A 22,864-nucleotide genomic window follows, 5' to 3' on the forward strand; every position below is an offset into this window, starting at 1 on the left:
TCCAGGCAGACAGTTTTACTTCTGTCAGCTTCCACTGCAGGTGCAGGTAGTGTTAGTACGCTGGACGTACATCAAATCAAATTGTATTGGTCACATGTGCCGAATACAGCAATCCAATCACTTCAATGCTGGTAACAGGAAATAGGAAAAAACAGGAAACGGCCTTCCCCAAACTGTTGCCACAGAATCGTCTAGAATGTCATTGTATGCTGTAGCATTAAGATCTCCCTTCACTGGAACTAAGGGGCCTAGCCCGAACCATGAAAAACAGCCCCACACCATTATTCCTCCTCCACCAAACTTTACAGTTAGCACCATGCATTACGGCAGGAAGCGTTTTCCTGGCATCCGCCAAACCCAGATTCTTCCGTCAGACTGCCAGATGGTGAAGTGTGATTCATCACTCCATAGAACGTGTTTCCACTGCTCCAGAGTCCAATAGCGGCGAGCTTTACACCACTTCAGCCAAGGCTTGGTATTGCACATGGTGTTAAGCTTGTGCGTGGCTGCTCGGCCATGGAAACCCATTTCACGAAACTCCCGGTGAACAGTTCTTGTGCTGACATAGCTTCCAGAGGCAGTTTGGAACGCGGTAGTGTGTTGCAACCGAGGACAGACGATTTTTTACACGCTACGTGTTTCAGCACTCGGCGATCCTGTTCTGAGCTTGTGGCCTACCAATTCTCAGCTGAGCCACTCCTAGAAGTTTCCACTTCACAATAACAGCACTTAGTTTACCAGGGAAGCTTTAACAGGACAGGTATTTGATGAACTGACTTGTCAAAAAGGTGGCATCCAATGACTGTGCCACATTGAACGTCACTGATCTCTTCACTACAGCCCATTCTACTGGGGCCTCATGCAGCCTCAACTGTAGTAAAAGTAGCTCGCTACATGTTCAACAAAAAAAAAAAAATCACAATTTTCAATTTTTATTGACTTTTTGGACAATTTCATTTCCAGTGTCATCCATAATTGTTTCACTTCTTGTATGGTTTTTGCATAATCTTTCATATAAGGCTAGAATGATATAGACCAGGATTAGACAATGATGTCATATCTTTCAGGAAGTGTATCTGCACCACCGGGAGAAAAATTAAACACCACCCACTGCCAGGAACTGAATGAGATGATTGAACATTTCATCCACAGCGTTGTACTGTACGCCTCCTGATCTCCTCAGGACTGTGACATCAACTCTGGGGTCTGGTTTATATCACTCTAGAGCTAAGGCTGATAAGAGGGCCATTGCTATGGTTACAGAACATATCTGCATAGCAACTGGAAGACAAAGAGGGACTGGACACTGACCCCAGTAGGTAGCAGGATGAGTAACACGTCACTAGACAGAAGACAGTTCATTGGCACAGAATGGTCTGCTCTTTTGCTTCCAAAAGCCATGAGTAAATAGAGAGTTAAAACTTCATTTTCAAAATGTCACAAAAAAGAAAAAGAACTACAGTATGGAACAAGTATGGTACTTTAACAGTTAGTGTGTGGGGTATTGAAAGTTCTGGAGCTCTAGTGTTGCCGGCGGATGATACAAGATCCAGTACAATCTCCAAAAGCATCTGGCAGTTTGAGAGAGTGTGTAAGAGTATATCTGTAGTGAATCACCCCTCCAAAAAAAACAAAAAAAGTTCAACAAATAAGGCTGCATGATGCAACACATCACTACCTGGCCATACACTCACAAGCACAGTAACAAGCAGACAGAATGAAAGACTGAGGACAGAACCACTCAGATGCAGCAATAAGACTGAGAACTGAATGAGATGACGTACACAGTTCCATGAGAAGTGGAGGAGAGTAGTTGAAACGGACAGCTGGCCACCATGGTGGTCAAGCTTCTTCACTTCAAATCAAAAGCTGAAAATGGACAGACATGCGCTAACATGTCGCCAGAGGTAAGTCAACTACTCCCCCCCCCCCCCCAAGCCCCACACACCCTGCGAAGGCAACTAAGGGGCAGCTCAGTAAACCTAAGAAGCGTTGCTCGGTTCCCTTAACAGCTTTGGATTTGGTAACACATTTCAAAATCATTATGAAATGTCAAGTCTCGGAAAACAACATTGAACGTCTACCTGAATATAGACATAACCCAACAACGTTTCTTATAATAAGTATAATTTGTGTTGCAGAAAGACGCATTACTGAATGCAAGAAGATACAAAGCTTAAGTTACAGGTCCAAATACAGTTTGGTTGAAAGCATTTCAGACTACACCGTAAAATCTACAAAAGGCAAACCAAGTTATGTAGACAGAAGAGAGAAGCATGAAACATTTCCAGGACTGCAGAGACTTTGTGTGGGAGGGGGTCAGCGGTCAGTCCAGGTCCATAGGGTTGGGGCAGGCGATGGAGGGGAAGATTGTGTCGTCAGGTGGAGGTGAGGGCCGTCTTGTCTCCTTCGTAGCAACACAGCTCTGCTCAGAAGCGCTTGGGACCCCAGGGAGAGGCCTTGTTGGTGGCCGCCACAGGAGCACCGAAGCTGGGGAAGTCCTCTGAGCTGCTCATGTCTGGGGCCTGGAGAGGAAAAACAAGTACGTCAGTGATCATTGAACTACAAATGACTGCATTCCAAAACTACAAGAAAGACAACACACAAAAGTAGCCTGGGTGGTCGCAGATCTGTGCTAAATACAATGACCACAGGAAAAAGTATGGAAAGACAGTATAAACAGATATGGGACCAGACTAGCACAAAAAGGTAATGGTCAGATTTGTCAAAGGACAAAAAAATAAAATAAAGATCTGTCACCTCTCTCACCTTCTCACTGCCGGTTTGCCACGGTGCCTCCCTCACCACGAAGCCTTTGGAGGAGCCTCGCTCTCGTCCTCCCTCATCCATCGAGGACGCACCACGGTCACCAGTGGGCTTCATGTACGTCATCTTAGATTCATTCTCATTCACGTCAGCCATCTGAACACAGGAAACCAGTTTGATTTTTAAAAAGCTATATGAAAATGGGGGGGGGTGTTGAAGGTACACAACAGTCAAATGAAGAGCCAAAGATTACCGAGGGGGGAAAAAAACTAGGTAAATGCTTTATCAATGATACAGATCAATCAATAAACTGACCAATAAAGACTAAACTTATCACTGACCAGACAAAAAAAAGACAGTAAATTACAAAGCATCAGAGGCTATGGAGAGCCATGGTGGGGCTAAGAGGCCAAGAGGATTAAGTCAAGTAAGGATGCCCAAAATGGCTTTGAAAGTCCAGGGTGAAGTTTCCCCTAAGTATAGATGGAGGATCGGCTTCCCTTCCTGAAATCCTAACCTTAACCATCAGTGGGGAAAATGGCAAAAAAATAAAATAAAACTGACCCAAGAGCAGCATTTAGTGGCAAATTCACCCTGCACCACTTTGAAAGGAGTACTTACGTATTCCTCTTCCAAGTTGAGGAGGTGGTCGATGGCTTCATCCACCAGCTCAGGACGTCCAGTAACAAACACCTGATTGGGGTCAGCAGCTCCGGGCTGGGGGAATCTCAGATCAACCTAAAAACAGGAAGTATACTAAACGCATCCAATAGCATGTACAGACAGAATACGTTCAAATGGATTCCCAGAATTAAAAGGGACAAGGCAAGACGACCCTGTAAGATTTGTTTTTACAACCTTATCCGAGACGATGAATAAAATAAAAATAAATTAAGCCTAGTCCGAGACAGATAACCTTGCCCTGGACTAAAATCCTATTTCAATAGACAATTTTCATTGCGCATGCTTCTAAGTCCAAGACTGGGCTTTATGTATCAGGGAAACTGGCCCACTGATAAGGGCCCCCCCCTCACCTTGAACTCATCCATGATCTTGCGGATGCCCTTGCCACGGGCCCCAATGATGCGGGCGTGGACACGGGCGTCCAGGGTGATATCCTCAGAGATCATCTCCTCCAGCTCATCCACGATGGCCTGGATGGCATCCTTGGCGGCTGTAGCCTTGTGCTCATACCCCGTGATGGTGATCTGGTCCTGGGGGGGGGGGGGGGGGTGGTGCATGTCAGGACTATAGAACTTACATGAGGGAGGATCCAAGACCACTCTCCTGACTTTCTCCAATGCTTTTTGTAAAGGACAAGGATTTGAGGACAAAGGCAGAAGAATTGACAACAGAAGGTGTAACCCTGTACCTGGTTGTCGTCGTTCTTGTCTGGGAACTGGATGTTAACGTCGTGCTCTGTGCGGATGTTGGTTATTATGGCCCCCTTACGGCCAATGATCTTGGGGTGATACTTAGGGTCCACAGTGATGGTCAACTTGAAGCTCCTGAGGGACTGCAATGAATAACAAGTACAAACATCACCAGTCAGAACCATGTCACTCTTCGCCTGGTCTTTCTGCCGGTATGGGCTGGATGCCAGATGGCATAACAATGACTAGGCAACAAACAGATCCGAGACCAGACTAACTTGTGATTGACTAGTCAACACTTTTAATACTGTGGTTCTGTGATGTAAAGCGCAGTGAAGAGAGAGTAACATGTACCCGATCCTCCTGCTCAGCAGTCAGCTCTTTAACACGCTCCAGGAGACCCTCCTTAGCGCGGTCCAGGTGATTGGCCAGGCCAGTAATGGAGATTATATCGGACTGCAGCTCAGGAGCAGGCACTTGAATATTAACCTGGCGGTGGAGGCAATAGTAAAACACTACAATGTTGAATAAAACATCCAGACAGAAGAGACTGTATCCTGAATGAGTACCATTTCAGCTACTCCCCTAACGTAAAAAAAAATAAAATAAAAAAAGACAATGAAACTACTCTTACGTACCTCAAACTCATCCATCATCTTACGAATTCCACTTCCCTTCTGCCCAATGATGTAACGGTGAAGCTCAAAAGGCACTTCCACTTCAGTGGTGACAGGGACCAAAGCCTGAGGATAAAGGAGGAGGTACTGAAACATCAGTTCAACTATACATGGGGGGAAAAAAAAAAGAAAAGTGAAAAACACACTGCTCTATACAAGTCACAAATAACCTCCGTAAAGAGTTCTGACAGTACAGACAGTCAGATGATTTCAATGTGGAAATTCCAACGTTCAAGAAGACTGACCTTGAGTGCCTCCACAGCAGCCTCGCATCGCTCCTTGCGGCCAGAAAGCACGATGATGTCACACTTCTTAGGTGCATTGGGATCCACATGTGCTGCAGGCTCTTCAACCACCTCCCCGTTAGCCTCTCCGTTCTCCTGCACTGCAGCCTCGGCCAGGGGAGCTTGGGAAGAACAGAGGGAAAACCAAAAAGGTTGATAAGAGAGAATAAACCAGGCAGTTGAACAGCAGAAATCTGAAAGACTTGCTTCAAGCAGCCTTGAAGTAAGAGACATCTCTTAACAATCTAGGATCATTACATTTTAGGTCATTTGCCTGTAAAGTACGAGTGCTGATTTTAAACTAGTCAAAATTGATCCCATATCAGCACTCCTGTGACTGAATACTGCCTGAGAAAGACAGGTTGCTTTACCCGCTGAGCCTCCTTTCCCCGGACCATCCACTCGCTCAGGGAATTTGATCTGCACGTTGTGGTCCCTGGTGATGCCCTGGATACGGGAACCTTTGGGCCCCATGATGGAACGGTGGAACTTCTGAGGAATCACACACTCCATGGTCACCTGGGCATCCTGGAGACAGAGGAGAGGACTGTTAGCCAATCAGAGGACAGGCTAGTTATGACATGGGCATCATGGTACTGGGTGAACGAGACTAAAGGGTTTTTGCATCGTTATGTCCCAGGAGATGAGTATGAGGCACTCCCACCCGACTTCCCCCTCACCAGTATGAGGCACTCCCACCCGACTTCCCCCTCACCAGTATGAGGGCCCGACGTCCACAGGTGGGGGTTGTGCTTACAGCCCAACACCGTGCAGGACGTTTGGCATTTGCCAGAGAACACCAAGATTGGCAAATTCGCCACTGGCGCCCTGTGCTCTTCACAGATGAAAGCAGGTTCACACTGAGCACGCGACAGAGTCTGGAGACGCCGTGGAGAACGTTCTGCTGCCTGCAACATCCTCCAGCATGACCGGTTTGGCGGTGGGTCAGTCATGGTGTGGGGTGGCATTTCTTTGTGGGGCCGCACAGCCCTCCATGTGCTCGCCAGAGGTAGCCTGACTGCCATTAGGTACCGAGATGAGATCCTCAGACCCCTTGTGAGACCATATGCTGGTGCGGTTGGCCCTGGGTTCCTCCTAATGCAAGACAATGCTAGACCTCATGTGGCTGGAGTGTGTCAGCAGTTCCTGCAAGAGGAAGGCATTGATGCTATGGACTGGCCCGCCCGTTCCCCAGACCTGAATCCAATTGAGCACATCTGGGACAGCATGTCTCGCTCCATCCACCAACGCCACATACTGTCCAGGAGTTGGCGGATGCTTTAGTCCAGGTCTGGGAGGAGATCCCTCAGGAGACCATCCGCCACCTCATCAGGAGCATGCCCAGGCGTTGTAGGGAGGTCATACAGGCACGTGGAGGCCACACACACACTACTGAGCCTCATTTTGACTTGTTTTAAGGACATTACATCAAAGTTGGATCAGCCTGTAGTGTTGTTTTCCACTTTAATTTTGAGTGTGACTCCAAATCCAGACCTCCATGGGTTGATAAATTGGATTTCCATTGATTATTTGTGTTTGTTGTCAGCACATTCAACTATGTAAAGAAAAAAGTATTTAATAAGATTTTCATTCAGATCTAGGATGTGTTATTTTAGTGTTCCCTTTATTTTTTTGAGAGATATAGATATATACACACACACACAGAACAAAAACATGTTTTCCTTACGTACAAAAAGCTACTCAAATTTTGGGCACCAATTTCTTTACATCCCTGTTAGGGAGCATTTCTCCTTTGCCAAGATAATCCAGGTCACCTGACAGGTGTGGCATATCAAGAAGCTGATTAAACAGCATGATCATTACAGGTGCACATTGTCCACAGCACAAGAAAAGGCCACTAAAATGTGCAATTTTATCACAACGCCAAAGATGTCAAGTTGAGGGCATGCGCAATTGGCATGCTGACTGCAGGAATGTCCACCAGAGCTGTTATCAGAGAATTTATTATTTTTTCTCTACAATAAGCCGCCTCCAACATCATTTCAGAGAATTTGGCAGTACATCCAACCGGCCTCACAATCTCAGACCACATGTATGGCGTCGTGTGGGCGAGTGGTTTGTGAACAGTGTCCCAACGTTGTAAATAGTGTCCCGTGGTGGAGGTGGGGTTATGGTATGGGCAGGCATAAGCTACAGACAACCAACAATACACAGAGATACAGTGACAAGATCCTGAGGTCCATTGTCGTGCCATTCATCTGCTGCTATCACCTCACGTTTCAGCATGATAATGCACCCCCCCCCCCCCAAGGATCTGTACACAATTCCTGGGAGCTGTAATTGTCCCAGTTCTTCCATGGCCTGCATACTCAGACATATCCACCCACTGAGCACGTTTGGTATGCTGGATCGACAGCATGTTCCAGTTCACAGCAATATCCAGCAACTTCACACAGCCATTGAAGAGGAGTGGAACAACATTCCACAAGCCACAATCAGCCTGATGAAGGAGATGTGTTGCGCTGCATGAGGCAAATGGTCTCACCTGACACTGACTGGTTCTGATCCACACTCTTTAAAGGTATAGTATATCTGTGACAGATGCATATCTATTCTCAGTCATGTGAAATCCATAGATAAGGTCTTAATGAATTTATTTCAATTGACCGATTTCCTTATATGAACTGTAACTCTGAACAAAAATGTAAATACAACAATTTCAGTGTAAATGCCAGCTGAAAAGTAAGAGTGGTCAGGCTTTGGCCCCAATTAAGAGCAGGTCCATTGAGGCCATGGCCTAGTGAGACACTGGAGCCATGAATCAGAAGACAGCCTTCTTGGTAAGACACTGGGCTAAGTCTCCAGTGGAAAAGTAGTCATAAATAAGTTCGTAAAGCCCTGTGAACTCACCAGGTCCTCGATGATCTCCAGCATGCGTTTCTTGGCTGCCTCCACACAGTCTTTGGCTCCCTTCAGAGCGACTTTGTCGCTGTTGGCGCCGCTCCTGGGGAAGCTCACCATCACACCGCCGTACTCATCAGCGATGTCCCTCAGCACCTGCCCACGGCGAGCCACAAAGTACCGGTGGTGCTTGGGGTCCACATTCATTACATCCTCCACCACGTTATCCTGAGGGATGACAAGCAAGCATGGGGTTTAATATTCAGCTGTGTCAAACAATACAGTGTATAATCTAAAGGTCGGAGTCAGTACCAAAATGACAGTTTCCTTACACTCCAAAAATGACAAATACACAGGAGAGTTTGATTCTGCTGTAAACACAAGTACGTAACATCAAAACAATACTGCCAGGAGAAACTTTTGATTAGTCAGTTTCTCCTGTTTTCCCTAATCAAATCAACAAAATGTATTGATAAAAAGGTCTTCACCAAGCTCTTGATGAGTTCCTCCAGTTCTTTCTGGGCCTCTCTGACGGCCTCCTCTGTCCCCACCACGGTGATCAGCTCCTGGTCCTCGTCGTCAGGTGTAGGGAAGATAATCCTGGCTCCAGTACTGTCACGTACCTTACGGATGTTACCACCTCCTTTACCGATCAGGAATTTATGGTACTCTGGTTTAGCCTTCAGCTCAGCTGTGTGACTCTTGGTTTGCTAGGGATAGAAAGAGGAAAAATATATATTTCAGAACGTTTTTATTGGAATGTGCTGCAACATAATGGTGGAGCTGATTAGTTCAGTTTACTTCCTTGAAAGGCGTGTACATGGACTACTGACAACCAGGTTTGGGATTAGGGTGACCACGTCCCAGATTGTACAGGACAGTCTCACATTTTGGCCCTTCATCCCCCTACCAAACAATCAGGTGCAGTATTTTACAACTCATTTACAAAACATTTCATTTTTTTGGTGTAGACTCAGGTGACGGTTTTGATTATAGGTGCAACTGTCCCAGAGTTCCTGTTAAAGGACTGATCATCATCATAAGGACACACGAAGAGGAGACTAGCAGTAGGGTAAGTGAGGTAGTGTATAGTGGTTTATGGTCATCCAACCACTAACACAGTTAGGAAGTGTCTAATATTGAGTTGTGTTGCGGTGGTGCAGAGTTCTGACCCGTTGTCTCTCTGGACCTCTGTGTCCAAATAAAGAACAGAATATTGGGGGTTTGAGACACACCACCCACCTACTTATAAAAAGTGTGCTTCTAACGAAGAACTACAATAGCAAGTAGGCCTAAGTAGCTGTAGCCTATTAGACAAAAGAGAAGGTCCTTTACTCACACTTGGTAGGCTGTTTCTACTTGACTCAACACAGTTTAAAAAATAATAATAAATCCTACCAGTTTTACATTCCTTGAGACCAACCAGAATTGTTACTGTGGATAAATATTAGCAAATTTGTAGAAAACAGCCAGTCTCATTTCTGCGTCACCAAATTTCGTGCGCACTAGGCATTTTAAAAAATGTGGTCACCCTAGTTAGGATGATTTCTATTTCAATTGCTTTTTAGTTAAGGAAAATTGGGAATTTCAGTTTACTTCCTGAAATTGAACACAACCCTCATGACAACCATAGCCAATGAACAAAGAAAAACCAACCTGGTCCCTCAACCTACTGATAAGTAAAGCCTAAATAAGACAACTAAGAGCAGGATCAAACCTTATCCTGGGCCAGAGAGAGCAGCTGTTTCTTCGCCTTCTCCACCTCCTCAGCAGGGCCCCTGATGGTGACTGTGTCGATGCCGGAGCCCTCGGTGGGGAAGTGGATATGGACGCCGCCACACTCTTCCATGATGGAGCGGACAAAACGGCCCTTAGAGCCAATCAGGGAGTTGTGCAGCTTTGAGGGAATGGACACCTCCATCTCTGTAATGTTTGCCTAGGAGGGCCAGCGGCAGAGGCATCGGCCAGAGAACCGTGGTTTCATATAGAGACAAATTAGGAACGTACGAACATTCTATCCTTATCTGCATTGACATAGAAGAACACAGGCCATCTTAGAAGGCAATCTCCCTGAGAAAAGCCAGTAAGTTACCAGTTCTTTCTGGATAGCCAGGATGCGGATTCTGGCGGCCTCACAGTTTTCCTTCTTGCCGGTGATGACGATCATCTCAGAGTTGCTGTTCTCGGCAGGCAGGTCAATCCTGGTGTTAGTTTCCTCACGAATCTGGAAATGAAGGAATTACTTTCAGGTAATACCATTTTTTCCCCCATATTTTAAAAAGCCTGAAATTGTGAAAGAACTATCCCCCAAACCAAGTTTAAATTTATATCCTATTAATGACAATATACCTTCTTGATGTTGGCGCCACCTTTCCCAATAATGTTCTTGTGGAATTGTTTGAAGATGGGAACTGAGAGAAAGAAACCATTCTCCACCTGAAAAATACAAAAAAAAATAAAATCTATCATAGATAAAACAGTTAATGTGAAAACATTTTTCAAATCTGCAAAGCAAGATGACATGTTCAATACACTTATGGAAGGGGCTATCAATCATACCAACTCGAATGATGAAGTGCTTTACCCGGCACAACGTCTTGAAAGCCAAATGTACTTAACACATTACACTAACCTCATGCAATGTAAAAAAAGTTAAACCTAGTTGTCACAGAGAGTCAATCATTGAAACTTTTGTTTGATGATCTACATACCATGTCAGCAACCATCTTAGCCATGAACTTGGAGCATTTCTCCACCTCATTTCTTGGACCACGCAGCTGAACGATGTCACTCTTCGCTGCCGGGTCTGGGAAGTTGATGATGACCTGCAAATCGACACATTACTACTTTATGTACAGCTTGGATTTTTTTTTTACATTTTCCTTTTCTCATACAACACCGTGCTTCTACACCTGCATTACTTGCTGTTTGGGGTTTTAGGCTGGGTTTCTGTACAGCACTTTGAGATATCAGCTGATGTAAGAAAGGCTATATAAATACATTTAATTTGATTTAAGTGCCCATCGTAACTAAAATGAACATAGTTGTTTACTGTAATTATACAGCAAAATGTTATAGCTGTATACACTTAAGCATTTACCAGAGCCATACAGGTACAGCTCTTCTAAATATATGGATCTGGCACACGATCATCATGGTTTCTAAGGCTGAGTTTAAAAATCAGGCAGCCCAATTCTGAGCTCCCCCCCCCCCACTAATTGGTCTTTTGAACCATACATTTAATTTTTTTATTTTTAAATTCCACTCTTGTTAATAATTGGACCAAAGAGCAGAATTGGGCTGCCTGTGTAAATACAGCCTTGCTGACCGAAGTTTCTGAGCCACAGTCTCTGACGTCATCAGGTGTGTTCCCACGGCAACATGGTTTGTGACTCACCTCAGGGAACTTGTCACGAACGTCCTTAATCTTCTCCCCTTTTTGGCCAATGATGGCTCTGTGAAAACGCTGTTCAATGATCAGGTCCTTTGTACGCTCGTTCTCCTGCAAGAGAGACGAAAGGTTGAAGGACAACTCCCAATGGGGACGTGTGTGAGGGAGCGAGAGAGAATGTATTGTGATACTCACCATGCGCGACGCTAGCTCAAGCAGCTCCTTACTGGCTTCCTGAACCCCCTGGGGATCCCCCTCGATGCGGATCAGGTGGCTCTTCTCGTTGTCAGGGGGGATACGCACAGACACCTTGTGTAGATCTTTGATGCGGTTTACTGTACAGGGCAGGAAAATAAACAGGTTTTTTAACCACCATTTAGTAATATGTTAAATATCTTAAATACATTTGTGTAACTTTGTATTTATCATCTTACTCTTCCCACTTCTCAAACCAACCTCCGCTTAAAAACATAATACTTACTGTTGGCACCGCCCTTCCCAATCAGGTGTCTGTGGAATCTGGGGTCCACACTGATCTCCCTATAATCCATGCGGCTCACCTAGAAGGAGAAAAGGAAATAAACATGGAATCAAATGAATGATTGTAACTACCAAGTCCTTAAACCAAGGAAACCAGTGTGGTTTACACAGTCTGTCCTTGGGACAATGAAACAAACTAGGCCTAAGCTCAGATTAAAGCCTACTCTTTAACTACAAAGCATGCTCAAGGGAGACTCTCCATTGAATACTCTTCGGCCCAGTAATCTAATAGGCTTAATCTGGTTTTGGTAAACGGGCTTCTGCTTAGAGTGGACGAGGCTAGCCTGGTCCTCTTTATTCAGATGGTCTTTACCAGGTCAGTGACGATGGCTTCCATCTGACTCTGCACCATCTGCATGTCTTTGGTGGGGCCTTCCAGGGTGATTTTATCCTCACCCTCAGTGAACTCAATGTGCACCTGCAAAACACAGAAACACCAAGTCAGGCCTTGAGCTACATCCCCTCTGGAACAAACACATGCCACACACACACCTTGGGCATTTGCTGGGTAATCTTGGCCAGGTTCTGCCCCTTCTTGCCAATGATGAAGCGGTGAAGCCAGGAAGGAGCTACGACTGATGATACAGTATAGCTGTTGGCCTGGGAAACACAAACAGAGTCACATTTAGAAACTGAGAAGCCATTGAGGTCATGGGACATCCTCTTGGACCTGAGGCCCTGAAAAGGTGCTATATGTTAGTCATTTAGCAAGCAGCCTTATAGAGAGCTACTTACAAATCAGTACATTCAACTAAGGCAAAAAAATAAAAATAAAATAAAAAACATTAATTCACATTACAAGTAAAACCTTCAAAAATAAGGCATCTACCTTTGACTAAACATAAGTGAAAACCAGGCCCAGCCAGGTCGGTGTGCAAGGTGCTGCGTATGTCTTATGTAATGTATATCTACCTTGGCCCTAACTTCAGTGAGACCTGTATAGTACGTACTGTGTAGTGTTTGTTGGAATGTGTAACATATCTACCTTGGCGTAAACTTCAGTGAGAGCCTGACCCAGCCGGTCTGGCTCCCCGCGCAGGATGACGGTCTCCGAGTTGCTGTCTGGGGGTGGGATCTCGACCGAGACGCCAGTTTTCTCCAGGATCTCCTGCAGGGTGTTTCCCTTGGGGCCGATCACGTACTTGTGCTGAGATTTCTTCACCTCTACCGCGATGGTGGTGGCATTTTTCTGCTGGGAGAAAAGGGAAGACAGAGCACTGGAAATTAGTGTAAAGATAAAGTGTAACTTGGTGCATTTCACTGTTGCATATTCAAAAATGTTAATTGTATTGGTCCCAATTTGAATGAAATGTTAAGACTGTCTATATTTATTTTCAGTCTAAGACTGCAGTCGTGCCACGGAAGGCTAGTATGAACCTCCACAAGGCCCCTCAACAGCTTCTTGAGACAACCGAAGTCACGCCCTGATACCCTGAGGCTACATGACAACATTCCATACATGTTAAAAATGCAGACATTCAATCATTCCTGTTTAGCTAGCAGGACATACAGTTGAAGTCAGAAGTTTACATACACCTTAGCCAAATACATTTAAACTCAGTTTCACAATTCCTGACATTTAATCCTAGTAAAAATTCGGTCTTAGGTCAGTTAGGATCACCACTTTATTTTAAGAAAGTGACATGTCAGAATAATTTATTTCAGCTTTTATTTCTTTCATCACATTCCCAGTGGGTCAGAAATGTACATACACTCAATTAGTATTTGGTAGCATTGTCTTTAAATTGTTTAACTTGGGTCAAACATTTCAGGTGGCCTTCCACAATCTTCCCATAATTAATTGGGTGAATTTCGGCCCATTCCTCCTGACAGAGCGGGTGTAACTAAGTCAGGTTTGTAGGCCTCCTTGCTCGCACACACTTTTCAGTGCTTGGGGGGGGGGGGTCATTGTTCATTTGGAAGACCCACTAGAGTCCCACCTACCCCAGAGAGGTTAAAAGAGGACAGAACATAGACCTACACACCTTCCCCTCATAAATCTTCTTGATCATAGCCACAGCAAGGGCCACCTGCTCCTTCTCCCCAGTAATGACGATCTCCGTCTTATTGACGCTGGGTGGGGGGACATTGATGCGGGCTCCCGTCTCCTGCATCATATCTGCCACCAGCTTGTTGTAGGCACCAGTGATGAAGGGGTGGAACACCTTGTCGATATTCACCCTCTCCACAGCACGCTTGTCCTGGAGGGGAGGACAGAGAGCGGACAGTCATCAGTTATGTTGTCCAACACTCGGACTGATATAACAATTCACAAATTGAACTAGCTCGCTTCCAAACCGTGTTCATGGCGGTGTAATAACAGCAAGGCTAGTGTTAGTGCTATAGGGGCATGTTCATTAGGTAGGGTGGTTAACTTAAATGGCAGAAATTATAAAAAGAGTTTTAAATATAAGGTAACAGATATGACTGTAGTAGGAAAAAAAAGGTTGTGCCGCAAAGGATTCCATAGTGAGTTAGGAGGTTATTATGTGGTAGTTAAGTCAGCGAGTGGAGAGTAGCTATAGAGGATGACACTAGAGCGATAGCTAGGTAACTCATGACACCAGGTTGGCTACCTGCTCGGCAGAGATGAGCAGAATCTCGTGCTTGGCCTTCTCCAGGCCCTCCTTGGTGCCAGAGATCTTGATATGGTTGCTGGGGTCATCTGGTCTTGGGATCTGGATCTTGGTGGCAGTCTTGAGTTCCAACTCCTGTAGTTTCTCCCCATTCTTGCCGATGACAAAGCGATGGTGTTCTTTGGGGATGGCCACAGTAGCTGAAGCCTGGTGTAAAATTATTTTTATTTTTTTAAATACCAACATGAAAGAAAATGGTTAATATTACCACAAAGGTAAATAAATAATCACAAAGTAGTCACCTTGGATTAACTTTAGTAGCCGTGCATGAATTCATATTGAAATGAGATGACTCATTTAATTTTATTTAGCCATGATAGTCCACTCAGTAAGCATTGCCACTGTTTTCCAGGGAGTCCTGAGGTGGGGTCCTCAAAACAACACACTGATAGTACAACATTTGGGAAATCAAAGGATGATTCTAAATTTAGCTCTGATATACACTGTAACCTACATTGTTATAATGAATACAACAGCCACATAAGGGCTAAATGTGAACCCATTGATCTACACTGACCTGAGTCTGCAGTCGGGACACAATCTCCTTGCGGGCCTTCATCACTGCATCCAGTTTCCCAGACACCATGATGGACAGACCCTGGTCTTTAGCCATGGAGAGTTCCAGGTGGGCTCCAGTCTTATGCATGATGTCCACACAGACCTTTGCCTGATCTCCTTCACCGAACTGGTTGATGTCCTTGTACTTGCGCTCTTCCAGAGGGACGTGGAAAACCTAGCAGGGTCATAAGTTAAAGAGAGCAAACATCACATGTTTGAACAATAGACTTTAGGTCTACACACCCAGGTTTGCCAAAGGCAGAAGGAAGAGTTGTTCGCTACAACAAACATGGGTCGTGTCCCAAATGGCATCCCTATTCCCTACATAGTGCACTACTTTAGACCACAGCTCTATGGGCACTGGTCAATAGTAGTGCACTATATGGAATAGGGATACCATTTGTTACAACAAACAGTTTCTTATTCCTCCAATGCAACAAAGTGTTGCGTAAACTCTGCTGCTGTAGCTACCTGTGTGATGACAGAGGATTTGAGGGGCCGGATCTTGGAGGTCCAGGCGTTGACTGGTTCCTGGGTCCCCTCAGGTGAAGCAGCCTTCTCAGGCAGCGGGGGGAAGGCATCCTTGTAGGCTGGGGCCTCCTCATCTCCAGCAGTACTAGACCCTGTGTCAGAACCATTAGAAACAAGCCACCATATATAAAAACCTCACTGACTACGAGTGTCTGAAATGACTAAAATGGCAGGTACATGATCAGTTCAACAGCAGTTACTACAACTCATGTCTTGTTGTTACTTTAGGTTTTAGTTAGCATATTTGTTGAGATAGCCATCAGTTATCAATGACTAATTTTTAAAAAAAAGCCAGACTAATCTACCCAGAGGAACAGATAAAACAGTAACTCACCGCCTGCCTGCTCTGCAACGAGCCCAGAGCGGTGCTCGTTGAAGCTTTCCTGCGTAAGTACAGCGACTGAGCTCATGGTCGAAATCCCACGTTTACACGGAGTACGAGTGTGTCACTAGTAAAAGAAAAAAGGAGGACATAAGAGTTAAAAGAAAACAAAAATAGCCTGCATAGCTAAGACATGACAGACTCAAAAGACATGATTATTAAGTCGTGATGTCTTTATAAGGCCTTGTCTCATGGCTAGAAAATACAATAAACCATGAAAACAAACAGACCACTTTCATAGTTAGGGTTAAATATAGAGTAGTACAAAACACATTGATCAGTTTGAATGGACTTTGATGTTGGGCCCCATTGTCTTATCTACCGTTATCAAAAGAACCCATGCCTTTCCAGGAGGGATAATCTATGTGCTAGCTATTACCTATTTCACACATCAACAGTTTCTTTGAAAGTCTGACAAATAGCCTCAGTGCACAGAAAAGGCAAATTAAGCATAACCAAGAGGACAAACTGATTCCTTACAGTAGCTACATGTGACGTTGACCCAAGACGCTGATCTCGGTTCAGTTCAGCATTTTCCACACTAGATGTTAAAGGTTAGGATTGGGGGGAGGGGTATCCCAAAGGCCAGCTGATGGCGATATTTATCTGGTGTGGATGGTTTCATTTTACAGTCCAAACACATTGTATGCAGCAAACACTCGTATCCCATGGACCGGTATGTACCTAAGAAACATTCTCCATTCAGGTTGCAAGTGTCGATTTCCTCCTTAACTAGATTTAACGGCGAGAAGAAAAGTGTACTTTCTTAATGAAACACCATTTCCACCCCCATGTTAGTGGCTAATGGTACTTCCTGATGTTGCGCCCTACGTTTAGCAAGAGGTAAACATACTGCTGCAACCTGATTGGCTGAACGCGATACACAACATCCAGAACTAGCATTCCTAGGCATTAGCCACTTTAGCATGGTGGTGGAAATTTTTTTAAAGGAGAGAAGAAAATAAAGCATATTTCCCTGTCTTTAAGTCTAGTTAGAGGAAATTGACACTTTTGCAACCTGAATGGAGAAAGTCTTATGTTTAAACATGTCCACGTGAGATACGAGTATTGCCGGCTGCATACAATCCATCTGGACAGTAAGATGGAAACGACTCAAAATTGACATCTGCCTGCCTTTGGGCTAGGGGAGGGGAAGTTGATCCTAGATCTGTACCAGGGGAAACTTTACCCCGGAGCCCAATCTATGCATAGTCACTTCACCCCTACCTACATGTACAAATGACCTGGACTAACCTGCACCCCCGCACATTGACTAGGTACCGGTACGCCCTGTATATAGCCTCTTAGTTTTAAAACTTTAGTTTATTTCGTAAATATTTTCTTAACACTTCATGAACTGCACTGTTGGTTAAGTGCATGTAAGTAAACATTTCACAGTAAGGGCTACACTTGTTGTATTCGGCACTTGACAAATACATTGATTTCAACAACTAAGTTGAGTTGTTGGCCTAGGCCTTTTCTAAGCTGGGTGAATGAGCTTTCCCAAGGTTAAGAGGATTTCCCCACTGACCCGTTCAGTTCAGCCACCCACTGAAGCTTCCCCTAGGTACAGATCTAGGATCAGCATCCCCCTCACCAGTCCTAACCAGGTAGGTCAGACCTGGGCACGTGCACTAGGCGTAGGGTGAAGTTGTCCCTAGACACTGATCTTGGGTCAGTTTTGTACTTTTCCCACTAATGGTTAAGGTTAGGATTTGGCGAGAGGGGAGTTGACCCCAGAGAACATTTAGACTATTCCTCTGCAAAATTGTTTTGCTTCAAATGAATGAGAAGCAGTGGGTTGGGGGGGGGGGGGGGGCATTATACCATCAAAATAGAATCCTACCAATCACAGAACATCCACTTGATGGGAAGGTCCTATCTAGTAATTATACTTTGTACTGGCACACAGCACAGTCAATGGAGGTGGTGCTTGGGATCCTTAGCAGGGCGTTAGTACAGCTGTTTTCACATGCTTTCCAGAACAGCACCCTTTAAGGGGCCTCTTCCTTCTAGGCTAGGCATCTTTCAGGCTGAGCAGGCCGAATCATTGGTGTGTTAGTTAGCACAGTGAACTACATACAGGCCAGCCCGGGTAAGCCATACTACTGGCGTCTCATTGGTTTAACACGGAGCAAGAAAACAGCATGCACCCAAAATGGAAACGTTGAAAAGATTTCACAAAGTAGACTGAAGTGCATCAAGCCTTCTCTAGAAAGATGATTTGAGAATGTTATATACAGTACCAGTCAAAAGTTAACACGTACTCATTGAAGGGTATCTTTATTTTTTATTGTAGAATAATAGTGCAGACATCAAAGCTATGAAATAACAAATGGAATCATATACAAACCAAAAAGAGAAAAGTCAATACATTTTAGATTCTTCAAAGTAGCCACCCTCTTGCCTTGACAGCTTTGCACACTTGGCATTCTCTCAACCAGCTTCATGAGGAATGCTTTTCCAACAGTCTTGAAGTTCCCAACATATGCTGAGCACTTCTCGGCTGTTTTTCCTTCACTCTGTAGTCCAACTCATCCCAAACCATTTCAATTGGGTTGAGGACAGGTGATTGTGGACGCCAGATAATCTGATGCAGCGCTACATCACTCTCCTTGGTCAAATTGCCCTTACACAGCCTGGAGGTGTGTTATTGTCCCGTTGGGGAAAAAAAACATGATAGTCCCACTAAACCCAAACCAGATGGGATGGCGTATCGCTGCAGAATGCTATGGTAGCCATGCTGGTTAAGCATGCCTTGAATTCTAAATTAAATCACTGAGTGTCACCAGCAAAGCACCCACACGTCCTCCTCCATGCTTCACGGTAGGAACACTTACGGAGATCATCCATTCACCAACTCTGCATCTCACAAAGACACAGCTGTTGGAACCAAAAATCTCAAATTTGGACTCAGACCAAAGGACAGATGTCCACCGGTCTAATGCTCGTGTTTCTTGGCCCAAGCCAGTCTCTTATTCGTGTCCTTTAGTAGTGGTTTCTTTGCAGCAATTCAACCATGAAGGCCTGATTCACACAGTCTCCTGTGAACAGTTGATGTTGAGATGTGTCTGTTACTTGAACTTTGTGAAGCATTTATTTGGGCTGCAATTTCTGAGGCTGGTAACTCTAATGAACTTGTCCTCTGCAGCAGAGGTAATTCTGGGTCTTCCTTTCCTGTGGCAGTCCTCATGAGAGTCAGTTTCATCATAGCTCTTGATGGTATTTGCGACTGCACTTGAAGAAACTTTCAAAGTTCTTGAGATTTTCCGGATTGACCTACCTCCATGTCTTAAAGTAACGATGGACTGTCGTTTCTCTTTGCTTATTTGAGCCGTTCTTGCCATAATATGGACTTGGTCTTTTACCAAATAGGGCCGTGTTCTGTATACCACCCCTACCTTGTCACAACGCAACTGATAGGCTCAAATGCATTATTAAGGAAAGAAATTCCACAAAGTAACTTAAGGCACACCTGTTAATTGAAATGCATTCCAGGTGACTACGTCATGAAGCTGGTTGAGAGAATACCAAGAGTGTGCAAAGCTGTCATCAAGGCAAAGGGTGGCTACTTTGAAGAATCTCAAATATATTTTGTTTAACAATTTGTCACTACCTGATTCCATATGTGTGATTTCATAGTTTTGGTATCACCACTATTGTTCTACAATGTAGAAAACAGTAAAAAGAAAAGGAAAAACCCTGGAATGAGTAGTTGTCCAAACTTTTGACTGGTACTGTATACACCGATTCAGTATTTCAATGAACTCCAGATAAATCTGACAAGCATCTGGTTTGTGATTGACCCAATAATATACAAAATATATAGCCGCCAACCCATCCTAGTATTTAAAAAGTAAAATGTCTGCCTTTGCTCTTTAATTACTGAGCCAGTGGATGTGCCAACAAGGCCATCTATTCCACTGCCTTCCATTTGAAAACTGCAGGTTAGAAAGGACTGCAGCATGGCTATAATTAGGAGCTTAGAGTAGTGTCACTTCTTACCAGCTAAATGGTCAGTTACCAGATAATCCGTCCTGTAAAGCTGCCTGTTCGTGTCAGCCTGCCAGCTTTTGCCTGAAAAGCACAATAAAAAAAACATACTGGTTTCACAGACAGTCGGGTGATAAAATACTGGACATTCAATTAATAGATTAAGTGGTATATTCAAATGTGGGGATTTGGGGGGGGGGAATAAAACATTAAACCAAGCTTTGACATCTAATTAATGGCTGGAGGGATCCCCTATAGAAGAAGCTAGCTTACAAATCTGGGCCTACTTGCTTGAAGGTAAAAGGTAGTTTAGAAAAAGCTAAGAAACCAAACAACATATTCTTGTTTGATATTAGATCAGTGGGAAGTATTATATTCTACTACAGACTTGGCCAGCTTTGTCATATAGCCTAATGAGGTGTACGTTTATGTCTCTTCCAGTGAGACCAGACTCAATTTGATTTGGCCTTTACATCTGACGCCAAATTAGCCTTATTCATATAACAGGCATTTATTGAACTTTCAACCCTAGTTAGTCAACTGTGATAGATCAACGTGGGGTTGCAGCTGAAAAGCAAAAAAAAAGAGACTGCTAGCTAACGTTAGCTAGAACACTGGCCTACTTCTGCCTAATTTACAAGCTAGCTAGCAAAATAGCTAGTTAGCTGGATGGCGTTTAAAAAAGATTGACAGACTATCCCAAGGCCACGATAGCATCAGATGAATATAGGTAGCTAGCTAACTGACCAAAACATAAAATGTTAAATAGATAGCTAATATTCCCTGGTTTCTCGCGACTAGGTACTACGTCGACATGACAAGAAATGTCCGAGGAATTCTTGAAAATGGACGATTACAATAAATAAGCTAACTGAATCTTACTTGAAAATGATTTTTATTTTAATTAAAACATTAATCGTGTATTCCAGTAAAACGCCCCCCCCCCCATTGCGTTTTGCGAGACGCCACTTCTATTGAAAACTTTATGTAGACGCATTAGCTTGCTAGCTAGCTAATAAACTCGTATAAACTTTGACCGTGCGAGATAATGACACGTAGCTGCAGTGCTAGCGCTAAGCTAGCTCCGGCGGCTAACAACCAGTTTAAAATGAAACTCCCTCATGGAAACTTCATTATAAAAAATGTAATTAAAACATTAAATCAATAAACGGTGGTTAGGTCTTACATTTTACACATTGTGTTTAAAAAAAAAAATCTAAAACATGATAGTTAGATATTCTCCCATTTTTAATACGGAACGTTAGCTCCACAATAATCTACACAAAGTCCACGTAGGCATAAGGCAGCCGAACAAGGGGAGAAATGACATGGAGTCGACTCAGGCCAGAGCACATTTTGACAGTGATAATATTTCACCGCATCCTCGACAACTATCAGCCGCCCCGACTGGCTAAATGTCGACGGTAATAACGAGCACATCATCTTTAATGTTCCTGGTACGTGTTACATTTGTGAAACAATTTGTTAGCTACTTACTTGTGTTTATGTTCTCGTCTGCCCTGGGTGGTGCAGAAGCTGTGATGAAACTCCACTGGCGAGAAGGTGGAACTGAAGGCCGAAGGATAGCTATATACCAGCACCACCCTCCAATCGTCTTCTCTAACGTCACGTCAACAGCCTCTGATTACAATTCACTGATTTTTCATACAGTGGAGAAGAAATGTTTTTTAAAAAATGATATTTTTCATGTAACACTTTCACTATGACTACATTTGATTATGATTTGATGGTGTGTATATCTGATATGTTTCAGTTTTATACCCCCGTCCCCCCCCTCCAGAAAAAAAAATGCTACAGCTTGAGAAATCAAATACATTAAACTCTGACGAAAGATGACGTTTCATAAACCCGAGTAGCAACAATTCAGGTTTTTGTCGGTATTTCTGATGCTGTAACTGGAGCCGAAAATTATTCGATGAGTAACAAGTATTCTCAGCTGAAGTTTCATGTGTTTTGCAACATTGTAGCCAACAATGTCGTTTTAAACCAGTTGTTACGTTGTTGTTGTTGTTGTTGTTGCACCGTCGCAAATAGTTAACCTCCAGTTCTCGGGTCGACGATGTGGCTATAGGGTCCATGAAGAAGTCGATGCCGCCTTTTAGTATAATCAAATGTACACGTATGCATTCACTTTTTACTTAACATATCTGTGCTTTACGTGGATCTATCTATTTTTTTATCGTCCAACTCATTCACGTTTCCTTATCAATACGCCATTATAAATGAAGGATGAATTAATAAATGAATGAATGACTAACAAACCTTTGGACAGATACTTTTCTGATAAATAAGTACTGACAATTATAGGCGCCTTAGGAATGGAGCAAACGGAGCAGCTGCATCCCACTTTTAAAATAGGGGTGCAAACGTATGTTTTTTTTTGCCCAACCACTTTTTTACCAGAAAATTATTATCCATTTGGTAGTTTGCCATTTTCAATGACAGGTAATGATTTGAGCTAGTCTGTATTAAAATAGATATGGCCATTTTATATGCAGGGTTCGGTAGGTTACTTTCTAAATGTAATCTGTTACAGTTACCTGTTCAAGTAATCAGTTACATCACTTTTGGATTTCCCCAAACTCAGTAACGTAATCTGATTACATTCCGTTACTTTTAGATTACTTTCCCCTTAAGAGGCATTAGAAGAAGACATAAATGTATGTTGCCAATTGAACGACATCTATTGCAGGATAAATCAATGTTAACGTTAACATAGCTGACCATATATGGATGTTAAATTTTACTTTATGGGTTGGTTATGTAGGCTTCTTCTAACTCATCGCTTTTTACTACACATAATAATACGATTAAATTACAGTTGATGTCGGGAGTTTACATACACCTTAG

The 22,864-nt window shown here is 43.8% G+C and overlaps 1 protein-coding gene across 4 annotated transcripts; it reads right to left on the reverse strand.

Moving 5' to 3' along the window:
• Nucleotides 1-919: 919 nt before the first annotated feature.
• hdlbpa (high density lipoprotein binding protein a) lies at nt 920-21,647 on the reverse strand. Of its 4 annotated transcripts, none has more exons than XM_014123711.3 (28): nt 21,491-21,647; nt 20,006-20,077; nt 15,953-16,067; nt 15,559-15,710; nt 15,047-15,262; nt 14,470-14,676; nt 13,879-14,094; nt 12,879-13,082; nt 12,386-12,493; nt 12,207-12,311; nt 11,835-11,913; nt 11,549-11,688; nt 11,360-11,464; nt 10,674-10,787; nt 10,312-10,398; nt 10,055-10,186; nt 9,680-9,898; nt 8,451-8,672; nt 7,972-8,190; nt 5,472-5,628; nt 5,062-5,222; nt 4,778-4,882; nt 4,494-4,628; nt 4,139-4,282; nt 3,801-3,980; nt 3,388-3,504; nt 2,761-2,922; nt 920-2,525 (listed from the first exon to the last, which is right to left on the reverse strand). In XM_014123711.3, the coding sequence occupies exons 3-28, from the start codon at nt 16,026-16,028 to the stop codon at nt 2,430-2,432; spliced, it is 3,858 nt and encodes a 1,285-aa protein (XP_013979186.3). In that variant the 5' UTR covers nt 16,029-16,067; nt 20,006-20,077; nt 21,491-21,647; the 3' UTR covers nt 920-2,429.
• Between the last annotated feature and the right edge of the window lie 1,217 nt (nt 21,648-22,864).

Source organism: Salmo salar, chromosome 10 (assembly GCF_965601325.2).
Source record: "Salmo salar chromosome 10, fSalSal1, whole genome shotgun sequence".
NCBI classification, from domain to species: Eukaryota; Metazoa; Chordata; class Actinopteri; order Salmoniformes; family Salmonidae; genus Salmo; species Salmo salar.

Bases quoted from the DNA above. Each gene is read 5' to 3' on its own strand.
- hdlbpa (XM_045687193.2), bottom strand. From the start codon at position 16,028: ATGAGCTCAGTCGCTGTACTTACGCAGGAAAGCTTCAACGAGCACCGC. The intron at 15,263-15,558 runs GTAGCTACAGCA...TGACCCTGCTAG, and splicing joins AATCCTCTGTCATCACACAG to GTTTTCCACGTCCCTCTGGA. The intron at 10,399-10,673 runs GTATGTAGATCA...TGTATTTTTCAG, and splicing joins CTAAGATGGTTGCTGACATG to GTGGAGAATGGTTTCTTTCT.